Source organism: Mastigoproctus giganteus, chromosome 1 (assembly GCF_048544385.1).
Source record: "Mastigoproctus giganteus isolate SK-2022 chromosome 1, ASM4854438v1, whole genome shotgun sequence".
Lineage (NCBI taxonomy): Eukaryota > Metazoa > Arthropoda > Arachnida > Uropygi > Thelyphonidae > Mastigoproctus > Mastigoproctus giganteus.
In genome coordinates this window covers 11,331,750-11,344,125 of record NC_143575.1, presented here as the reverse complement: position 1 = coordinate 11,344,125, position 12,376 = coordinate 11,331,750, and the positions used below count along the sequence as shown (strand labels likewise).

At 36.9% G+C, this 12,376-nt stretch overlaps 1 protein-coding gene across 3 annotated transcripts in view; it reads left to right on the top strand.

The window, feature by feature from the left end:
* Positions 1-12,376, top strand: part of tgo (Aryl hydrocarbon receptor nuclear translocator homolog tgo) — a 535,800-nt gene that overhangs the window by 412,007 nt on the left and 111,417 nt on the right. For all 3 annotated transcript variants that reach the window (XM_090371458.1, XM_090371450.1, XM_090371441.1), the window contains one exon: positions 8,139-8,256. In XM_090371458.1, the coding sequence (XP_090227584.1) occupies positions 8,139-8,256 (118 nt within the window). The remainder of the gene's footprint in view (positions 1-8,138; positions 8,257-12,376) is intronic.

Sequence of the window (12,376 nt, the reverse complement as noted above, 5' to 3'; positions counted from 1 at the left end):
ATTGCTCCAGAATATGCAGTGGGCATTCCCTGACCTTTCTGCATCCTCTGTATTTGGTGGTGATGGGTTCGAACCCCGGTCTAATCAAGAAGCGTACTGCTGCTCCTTCCCACCTGGCTATGGAGGCGCGTTTTTAAAAAAAAAAAAAAAGTGGTAGACATCTAATGCTTTTTGAAGAGTACAGGAAAAGCAAATTTACATGTGTTGGCTTCCTGAACATGCAGGAATTCTAAGAAATGAACATCCTCATAAACTGATGTCAGCCACTTCACTGATACCATTTGAATGGAAAATATCATTACAAGGTGTTCTAACAATCATATGAAGGAGCTATATAGTTAATGTGCAACAAAACTGTCATAGTCAAGACAGTAATAAATTTGTGTAACAACCAACATAGTAGTAGTAGTTATGCTGGCTGTTATAGAAACAAAAATCAAATCACATGTATGGACTTCAAAAGTATGTTTTAAGCTTTTGAATGCTCTGTACAAAGGGTACTAGGAAAGTTTTGCAATACAGCTTTGTTTATTTAATTTTTTTCAAAGTAATTTCCTCTACTTTCAATACACCTCTCCATCCTCCGAAACCAATCTTTAAACCAGTTCTGCCAAGTTTCACTAGGGAGTAAAGCACACTCGTTGTCCCAAGCCCGTAGAAGGTCCTCATCACTGGAAAACCGCCTCCCTTTTAGCTTCATTTTCACATGCGGGAACAGTGCAAAGTCGCAGGGAGCAAGGTCTGGATTGTAGGGAGGGTGCTCGAGAAGTTTCAGTCCTGTCGTGGTCAAATATTCGGTGCAGGCTTTGGCGCGGCGAGCTGCAGCATTATCGTGATGGAGGTACCAGGTGTCCATTCTTGACTTTGGCCGCAGGTTCTTCATAGATCCAATGACTTTAGGCAGGCATTGTTCAGTATACCACTTAGCTGTGACTGTCTTCTGCGTGTCCAAAACGACACGTTCCACAATTCCACTCGATTTGAAAAATACAGCTATCATTTTCTTCTTTACAGATCGGGATTTTCTGACAATTACGGGTGTGTCGTCATCATCAAAGACCCAAACTTTGTTTTGAGCCTTGGTCGGCAGATCGTAATAGTACAGCCAAGTCTCGTCACCTGTCACGATGTTGTTCACATACCGAGATTGTCCCTTATCAAACTTTTTTAACATCTCCCGGCACCAAGTCACACGTCGTGTCATCTGCTCTTCCGTCAGTTGATGTGGCACCCAGAGAGAACAAAGTTTCTTCACGTGCAAATGATCTTGCAGAATCGAACGAATTGCTGGTGCATTTAGGCCCAAAGTATCCTCTATCTGTTGGTAGGTCACTCGCCTGTTTTCGTCAAGCATTTTCCTCACAGCAGTAACGTTTTCCTCCGTAACTGACGTTCGTGGCCTTCCCGGCCTCTCAGAATCCTCCAGAGTGAAATTTCCCCTTTGGAATTCTCTATACCATCTGAATATCGTTGTACGATGTGGACAATCATCATCTAGTGCAAGAGTCATTTCTTCTAAGCACTGGTCTATGGTTAAACCATGCACGAAATTATACCGCAAAACTGTCCTTATCTCATTTCGTGACCACGATGCCATCGCAAGCACTTTACACTCTCACTACTAATGAATAACTGAGCCCATCGACTTGGAGTGGCGGCTACTATGCACTTATGAACATGTCTCAACATGCAGCAACAAGCAGCTTTCTGTGATTCATTGTTGCGTCATATTGCAAAATTTTCCTAGTACCCTTTGTATATCCCATTATGGTATAGGCCAGTGGCGTGCAAACGTATTTCACTCACGGCCCCCTTTATTAAATATAAAATTGACACAACCCCTCAATGTAAACCCCGAGGGAGGATGACTAGTTTTTAGAGAAGAAAAATGGCATTTTATAAATTATGTAGTAGAAAATTTTATTTGAGTACTGAGAAAGGAATAAAACAGTTGCTTCCTTTTTAATTTGCATATTAAAATAATTGTTTAATATTTTAATTGAATACAGCAAAAACAGATAAAATTCTTATTCTTCAATTAAGATTACAAAACAATTAATAATGAACAATTACAAAACAGAACAATTAATGAGAAGGATGAGCCTGGATAACCAATAATATTGGACACAATATTTGAAATTGCTGATCTCGTGTCATCTTCTGGATCAAGTTGTTAACAGGAGAGACTGCTTCTTCATTTCCCTGTGTATAATGCAGTGATTGAAAACTATATTTGGAGCAGCGTCCTTTACTTTGTTTTTTAAACCTTTATTTTTCCCTATTAATGCAGCCATCAGTGCAAATCACAATAAAGTTGTTCCACATTAGTATTAGAATGTCTACACGTGTACTCCATCTGGGTGATCACCCTGCATCCTGCAGTGATGTATTAGATCATTTGTTTGAAAGAAAATATTTATATTTAAAATAACTAAATGCACAAGGCATAATACATTAAGAGTTTAATATTTATATAATATCGGTGTGTAGTTACACCATAGACAACTCTTAAGAAACTACAAAGTAGTTGTTGTAGGCATCATTTGCTCTTTCTCATATTGTGCTCTGCCTTCACGACGAGTTGCCATGATATTGTGCTACCTCGAAGAAGTAACGCTTCACTAATAGAGAAGACTATTATTACTTATTCTCAGTGAGTACCACCACCCAGACATGTTTCAAGGCTATTGGCCTATCATCAGTGGGTGGGCAGGTACCCTGGTATTGCAGACATGACGACCCAGTTGTGAAGATAGTGCAATATCATAGCAACTCATCGTGAAGGCAGAGCACAATATGAGAGAGCAAATGATGCCTACAACAACTACTTTGTAGTTTCTTAAGAGTTGTCTATGGTGTATCTACACACCGATATTATATAGAAAATATTTATAACATCAAAAATCTTCTTGCCTGTCGTTCTTTCTTCCAAAGCTTTGCAAAATGTAAATTCCATTGGAAAATCCTCCAAAATATCTCCCTTGTAGCAGTATCCGACATATACAATAAGTTGAGCAAGGTTTGAAATATCTGTGGATTCATCTAACTGTATTGCAAAAACTGGACTTTTTCTCAATTGATTTAATAAATTTAATTTCATAACTGTAATACGCCGCCAGACTGTCTCTGGATAGAGGAATGGTATTTAAATCATTGCTGTACTTTTCTCCATGCACAATTGAAATAATTTTTATTGCAGCAGGGAGAATGCATCAAATTATGAAGCAGAATAAAGCTTGCGTGCAACACTTGCTATATACATTTACTGCTACCACACATTCGCACCTCTGGCCTTTAGGCAATACAGTACAGGCAATTTAAGAATTTGTGCTGCTGAAGGAAGTACGAAATAAGGCCTAAAGGGATTAATTGAATAGTAGTTCTCAGTACTACTCAGCGTTTGAGTGATACTGAGAAATCACACTAGTCAGTTGTTTTCTTTGTGTCCATAGCCATTGAGCAAATTAAGGCGTATCCCCGACAAGGTAGGCAGTAGGGTTCATTCGTATCTCAGACTTAGTTCGAGTAGCAAGGGTTCTACACCTACAGTATTAAAAAAGTAATTTTAACAACAGGTTTTTGGCTTTTATGTACACAAAAAATAAATTTATTTAAAAATTTATGCAACCCCTTTAATTTATCCAGCGACCACTCTGGGGGTCATGCCCCACAGTTCGCGCATCAATGCAGTTGCATATTATTATTATTATTATTATTATTACTTCGCCCTGATAGGGAATGCCACCCTGTGATGGGTACTGGTATCAAGTACACAGCGTGGTTGTTATGTCTGGTTATTATTACTTGATTGAGGAACTGAATCAAATAACTTTGGTTGAGGAACTCTTTGACTATTCCATAGGTGTGTCAGAATCACGACTTTCTGAAATTCCTTGTAGTGTTCTCTGGGAGACCCATTGCTGCTAGGCTCTTGTGTAGGGTCCACTGTAGGGTCATCATGTCAACCACTATACTGGTGGTTGACATGATGGTCTTTACTTGTTGCATATGCCACATCTCTTTGATAGCGAGTCTTAGGTCTGTGTAGTCCCTGATCTTTTACTCATGGGTTTTCTGGAGGTTGCCAGTGATGGTCACTGCTATATCAATCACATAGATAGCCTTTTCCTTCTTGTCAATGACAGTTATGTCCAATCTGTTTTGTGGGATTGTCTTGTTCGTTGTTATGGTATGGTCCCATTACAGCTTGTGGGTTGGGGTCTCTAGTATGGCCTGGGATTTGTACTTGTGATACAGTACATTTTCTTTGAAAATGAAGCTAGTCTCTTGCTAGCTTCTGATGTATTATCCTGGCAACCTGATCATGTCTACGAGTGTACTCCATCTGGGTGATCACTCTGCATCCTGCAGTGATGTATTTGGATCATTTCTGAGGCTAGGTGGCATCATTAACATGTGTCATTTGTCACTCTAAGTTCCTTGGCAATATATTTTTTATAGTCCTACTGTTGATTACCTGCTCTTGGATGGCAAACATGAATCCTTCAGTCTCAAGGAAAGAGCTTCCTGCTTGTGAGCCATGCGTTGGAAGCCATTTTATCTATGTGGTAATTGTAGTATCTACCATGGAGTGTCTTCTTTGCCCATCTTTTTAGTTTTGTTTGTTCCATATGGGCAGGAGGGCTCTCTCCTTTCTTAGGTTGAGTGGGATATACCACTTGTCTGTCTTCCTAATGGCCTGGTAGTATGGCATGTATTTTTCTGGAAATAAACCTTCTGGTTCGCTATCACTGTCTTCTGTTGCTCAATGAGGTCTATCAGGCTCCTCCTTTTCAAGCTATAGTCGGTTCCTCCACAGCTGACTTCAGGTGGTGTTAGCAGTGTTTGGTCATCATTGTCCTTGTCTTTCTCATGATGTCCTCTGGCTCAGTGTTAGTCCAATCTGTAATCCCGAAGGAGTATGTTAGCACTCATTGCTGAATTCTTCCATGATCCAGAGTAACTGGTGGAGCTGCTTTTTAGTTGCCGCTTAGAGCTTGATATCATCCATGTACATCAGGTGGCAGAGGTTGTATAAGTTTTTCCTTCCTTCTTTGAGATTATATCCATACTTGCTGTTGTTGAGCATGGTGAATAGTGGGTTGAGTGCTAGACAGAAATGATGGTGGTACTTCATTTCTTTATGGTTGCTTCTAGGAAGTTTTTCACTGTCGAATTGACGTTGTAGATCTTCAGCATCACTGTTAGCCAGCTATGAGGCACAGAGTCAAAGGCCTTGAGGTAATCGATGTAGGCCGCATATAGGTTGAGGTGCTTCTTGTAGGCTTGCTCTATAACTGTAGCATCAGTGGTTAATTGCTCCTTGCATCCTTTGCTCATCTGCTTGCATTCCTTCTGCTGTTCGGCCAATGTGCTGGCTCTCCAAGTGGTCCAAAATCTTCTTGGTTATACAGCTGTTAGAAGACAGATGATTGGCTTGTATTCCACCAGGTATTTTGTATCTTGATCCTTAGCGTTCAAGTATGTGATTCCTTGAGTAAAAAAAAAAAAAAAAAAAAAATCTGGGACTGTCTCTGGGTGACTTATCAGCTAGGTGAACTGCTCTGCTAGGTACTTGTGTGTGTGTGTGTGTGTGTGTGTGTGTGTGTGTGTGTGTGTGTGTGTGTGTGTGTGTGTGTGTGTGTGTGTGTGTGTGAGAGAGAGGAACTTCTTGTACCAGTTGTGGAACTTCTGATTGACTGTTTCACTTCTTTCTCCCATTCTGTCACCTCTTGTATGTCCTTGGTTTTCTTCTGTTCTAGTTCTATCCAAGGGGCCTGGCTGTTATATGTTATTTCACTGCCTCATATGTTGCTCCAGAACTCTTTGATTGCCTTCTGCTCAGGTGGTCCATTGCTGTCTTTCCCGTTTTATCTGTTACTCCTATAGAAGGCTCTTCAGTTTTCATTGAAGATTTGGTTGTTTATTTTCCCCTGGGAGCTCATCTCTCTGTATTGCCGTAGTCTCTTGCTGGGTGCAAGGAGCTTCTACTTCAGAGTATCTAAGTATTATCCTGTTCTCTGATTTTTGGTCTCATGTTTGCTATAGACATTGTCTGTGTTTATTAAGGATCCTCTTCACTTTTCCAATCAACTTCTTATTCCTATTACTTACTCTATTGATGCTGGTTCAGTTGGCCTATCTTGACTCTTACTTCTTCTATCTTCTGAAGTCTTCTTTCCCAAGCTGGCATTTCCTTGTTTTTCCATTTCTTCTGCTGCTGGTCTTAAATTTTTTTCATTGATCTTAGTTGCTGTTACAGCAGCACAGCATGTGACTGTGTGGATGTCCTCCAGTGTTGCACTATTGTTGTTAAGGTAATGTGGTATTATTTGCTATTTGAGGTGGTCTTTTACTTGACACAGGATTCTATTAGGTCTCTGCTTCTGTATGACATGGGTCTTTGTGTGGTCCATTCGCTCAAATTTTGTTAAGGCGTTCCACTCATCTTTTGTTCAGGATATCATGACAGCTGTTTCCACTTCAGCTGCTCTGAGTTGCATTTCTTCTTGCTCCTCTGGTTCCATGTTGTCCACTACCTCAGGGGCTCACATCTGGTGAGTATGGGCTTGGCAAACCCAGGGTCTTGAGCTGGATATCATCATTCTTCTCTTTCTTACCTTCTTGGTGATTCCCTTCTACTTCTGACTCTCTCTCTCTCTCTCTCTCTCTCTCTCTCTCTCTCTCTCTCTCTCTCTCTCTCTCTCTCTCTCTCTCTCTCTCTCTCTCTCTCTCTCTCTGAGGGTAACGCTGGATTTTTTTTTTTTTTTTTTTGGCTGGTGCAGAATTTGTTTTGAGCCGAAGGTGTGAAGAGAGCAGGGGTTGCAAGATAATAGTAGGTACACTAATCTCCCAATGATGACTTATAACACTGGTTGTTGTCGCTTATTTACGACTTGCAAAATATCTGTTTATACCTATTCTAGTTATTACTTGAATTTTATGATTTCTGGTTGATTTTTTTTTTTTTTTTTTAAATTTGGAGTCTTGAAGTGTCCCAGTTAATCCAATCCCGGTAAATCGAGTCTGCTGTACTTCATTATTACCGTATTTAATGTTGGCAGTGGTGTATTTGCACCGGAACGACGTTCTGGTACTTTTTTCTAAATGTTTGTTGTTTATTAAACTACACGTTCGACCATTAGAAATATGAAATCCAAATTTTTACGTCCAAACTTGGTTGCAGTCTCATTGTTCTGCTGTTGACCAACAAACAAAAAGGGCAGTCACACAAGAATACGTAATTTATCCTGTATGGGAATTTCTATGATTTTTCTGAACAGTATTTTTTATATTATTTTGGAGTTTTTGTTTGTCTGTTTTTTTCTGATTTTTTAAATTTTTTTCTTTGTTTTTTACTTTTGAAATTTTTATTTAATAGTTATAAATAAATACTGAACAAATATTGTAATCTTTGACTTATTTATTTTTGCAAATGAAAAAAAATATACTTGCAAATGTAGGTAACTATTTGTAGTTAATCAATGAGCGTTCCGGTACTAATTTTTTTAGCAATACACCTCTGAATGTTGGTAATGTCTTATGTGTGTTTAATTTATCAATTAAACTTTATTATACGTATGTATGTACAGGAAAATCACGTTACATATGGAGTCAGAGGTGTTCGCTTATATCCACGGTTTCAGCCATCCACGGTAGGTCTTGGAACGTATCCCCCGCGGATACAGGGGTCTTACTCTATTCAAAAAGCTATTATATATCACATAATTCTACAGTTGTCTGTGAAAAGCACAACAAAATGCATTTTATCTAATAAAGCATTATCTGAGTTGTAACCATTCAGTTTGCTGGCTAACTGCAACATCAGCATAGGATTATAAAATTGCATTATTTTATGATTGCATGCTTGCATGTTTCCTCGTGTGTAGGAGTAAATGATATATTTACTATTTGCTTAGTACTTTATGATATACTTTATAGCAGATTTTAGTATAGTACCGAATAATTAAAATAATTTATAATTACATACGAACTTATTAAACTAGCTGTTGTGCAAATATGCAACCTGGCCATGAGCTGCTAGTGAAAGGTGGTGGTACAAACTGTGTGCTGCCTTTCTGTAATAATTGTATGTATAATTCCCTATTATAGATTTTACTTTTTTTATTTTTTTCCAGTCAGACTGGTTTAATGCTTGTGTATATGACCTAATTCATCCTGAGGATGTAGAGAAAATACGTGAACAACTATCAACACAAGAATCACCAAATGCTGGCCGAATTTTAGACCTAAAGAGTAAGTAATAAAATAAAACACTCTTAAATTTTAAAAATTCTGTTTTTTCAAAAAATAATAACATTGGATGCAGTAAACATTGGGTATTCCTCCCTAAATATCTTCCCATGAGAAGTACTAAATACTCATCAAATACGTATTTAATAACTTGATTAACTGAAATAATTAATCCATTATTCATTCTGCAATTTTAAAAGATGAGAATGTGATAATCTTGTTCCCTTGAACAGCATACTTGAGGTAATTAAATTACTGGTGCGATCTCAACACATCCTCATAAGTAAACATCTGAATTTTAGTATTAAAATGGCAAGAATGGTTTAGCAAAGCTTGTGCTGCGTCCAGCATAAAAAAAAATATTAAATAAATAAAATGTCTTCCTAATTATATATTCTACTTCCAAATACTTATCTAATCCCTCTTGAAGCCTAAAAGGGATTAATTACTCCAAAACTTTTGATAGTAATTTGTTTTGATAGTTTGACTCTAATAAAAGTAAATTATCACCATCCACTCTTTGAGACCTTAAACATTTCAATCGAATTACCATGGTGATTTGATTGAGATATTTAAACTGGGAATGAACATTTGCTGTTCATTCCTAGCTTACTTTTCAGCTTATAAAACTGGAGTCTTATATAAAAGTGCCTCTTGACACTCACAACTAATTTTGTTTTCCTTCTTTGTACCCTTTCAGACAAGTTGATACCATTCCTGGAATGAGGCTTCCAGACCTGTATGTAGTATTGAAGATGTGATCTGACCACTGATTTATACAGTGGGATAATTGCTTATTTACTTCCCAGCATAATTCTTGTGCATCGTTGACAGTACTCCATGTACTTTCTTGGCAACCTTATTGCACTGAGAGAACTTCATATTTGACTGTATCAAACTCCTTTTTACCCTTCAACTATTCTGAGTGTACTACCCCCCTCCCCACAATTGATAATTGCATTTGGAATTACTGACAGATGCACAACCATGCATTTATTAGCATTAAAGCTTATTGCCATCTCTTAGACCAGTTGTATAATTTTTCTGAACCTTGCTATAACAATAGACTCTGCATTTCTGTCATAACAGCCCTGCCTGCCTGTTGTCATCAGAAGTCTGTAATACCATCATTAATGAAATTTAGAAATAATAATTTAGGACTCTAACATAGAACCTTTAAGGACTCCACAAGTTTGTGCAATAACATCATGTTTATACGTAGCCAACTACTAAGTAGTTACAAAATGGCATCATTTAAGTATATCTCATATTGTGAATACCTTCACAATGAGTTACCATGATATTGCACTACCTTGAATAAGTAATACTTCACCAATGGAGAAGAGTATTATTACTTATTCTCAGAGGATACCACCACCTAGATGTCACTATTTCAGAGCTTATTGGCTCTTCATCAGTGGATGGGCAGGTACCCTGGTTTGCAGCGATGATAACCCAGTTGCGAAATATAACTCCACAATATGAGAGATGCCTGTAGTATGCAGTAATTGAGAATTACATAGTTTGTTTAGTGCCATCTGGGTGGTGGCATCCTCCAAGAATAAGTAACATTAGTCTTCTCCGTTGGTGAAGCATTACTTATTCAAGGTAGTGCAATATCATGGTAACTCATTGTGAAGGTATTCACAATATGAGATATACCTAAATGATGCCATTTTTGTAACTACTTAGTAGTTGGCTATGTATAAACATGATGCAATTGCACAAACTTATACGCTATTTATTTAATGTAACTACCTTTCCCCAATACCACACTTTTCCAAATTATGCACAAGGTGTTTGAACATAGTCCCAAGATGTAGTTCAGTGTCAAAATCTGAGTAAATTATATCAAAGTTAATCCTTGCATGTATTTCCTTTGTTACTATCTCATTATCCTTTACCAGATTGGTTTGACTGGATCTACATTAAAGAAACAATGTTGTCATTCTTATAATATCATCACTGTCAACATGATCCTGTGCTGTGTCATTAATCATAAATTCCATAATTTTTTCTTCCACGTGTACAGTTCCCCACATCACTCTTAGAATCATATTTATGTATTCAGGAGATCTTTGTGTACGTTAATATCCCAATTTACAAATACCATGTGTTTCTGAAAAGTAGTACATAAAGCAAATCAGGTCACTTCTCTCATAAATATAATGGTATACCAAAAAATAAAATTTTCAGTCCCAAAAATGCATGACAACTCGGATAATCATAAGATTTATGTGATGCAAGAAAGCAAAATTATAGAGCATCAGCAGAAGAAAAAAAAAATAATAAAATAAATAAATAAATATCCCCCCCCCCTCTGTCATCTATCTACTCCAAGGATTTGTCTAAATCTCCTTGAATTTATTCAAACTATTCACTTCCACAACAACAGATGGAAGTTTGTTCAAACAGTTGCCCATCCTTCATGAATTTGAATTTGTATCCCCTCATGTGTAGTCTCAGCAAGAGGAAGAATGTCGTCAACGTTGAGCTTACTTAATCCATTCATGGCCTTAAACACCTTAATCAGATCTCTTCCCAGGTGTCTGGTCTCCAGACACTGCAATTTGCAGCACTAAAGCCATTCTTGGTAACAGCATCTTTTTGTTCCCTTCAACAATCTCATTGGCCTTCTTTGTGCCCATTCCAACAGATTATCTTCCTTCATAAAATGAGGCCTCCAGACCTGTATACAGTATTCTAGATGCAGTCTAACCATGGCCTTGTACAAAGGGATAATCAGCTCCTTATCCCTGCTAGCAATGCTCCTGTTTATCATTGACAAAAGTCCATGTGCTATACTGGCAACCTGTCTGCACTGCTCAGAGAATTTCATATCTGATTGCACAATTATCCCAGATCTTTTTTATTCTCTACTACCTTAAATATGGTACCACACAGTTGGTATCTTATTTTGAGATTACTGCTATCCATATGCAATGCCTTGCATTTGTCAATATTAAACTTCAATTGCCACTTCTCAGTCTATCTGCCTACAATTCCATTATCATGCACTTCATTACTAGTTATGTGCTACGATATTCACTTCATATCACTGATACAAAAGCTCTACAAATATTAAATAATAACTTACAAAATCTGTAGCTAAATTTAAAAATAAGCTAATGAATGTGATTAACTATTGAACTATTTAATGAACACACTTTTATATGTTAATTCAGTCAAAAAAGACAGCAAAATTTTACAAAAACTTATCCATTCCCAGGAGTTCAAAATTCCTTGTGCACAGTTCATATTCTCCTATGTTCTGATAAAATTTAAAAGATTTTATTGATAAGAATATTGCAACCACTGACCCGAATGTTAAACAATTTATTTAAAAATAAAATACATAAGCATTAAAATAACTATAAAAGAAATCCATTATGAGCATAAATGATATAAATGAAATAAAAATGTGCGATATAGTAATTAATTGCTATATGAAATAAAAAATGCTATGCCATGTATTTTTATTTCTTTTTATATCTTTTATGCTTGTAATGGATTTCTTTTATAGTTATTTTAATGCCTATGTATTTTATTTTAAAATGAATTGTTCAATGTTCAGATCAGTGGTTACAATATTCTTATCAATATGAGTATACTTGATGCCCAAGATCTCTTCTATTAAAATTTTTAAATAAATATCTTCATTGCAATATACAGTAGAGGTGGATTACATGTGAAGAGCCATACTTATTAATTAATGAAATATATTAGTACACAAATATTTTTGCTTAGAAAAAGCCATTATATAGTTCACTATATAATTCATTTTCACATGGGTTATTTTGTAGTGTATACATGACGCTATGCACAAGTGTTTGCATCGTAAAAATATTCAAATGGATGGACTTCTCTCAAGACAAATATAACTTGAGTCCCTGCAAGAACTCATCACGAACTCAAGTATCTCTTGACCTATCAGGTGCCGTACACCCAATTCACGCCTCAGAAAAGAATAATCAAGTGCACACTTGATTATTCTGTTCTGAGGATTTAGTTTTATTGGAAGGTTTTCATTGTCAGAGAAGTGAGTAACAATTTTTGAAATAAGGTTTTGTTGAGTATAACCACAATGTGTCTGCCAGGAGCAACAATTGATGATATCACAACA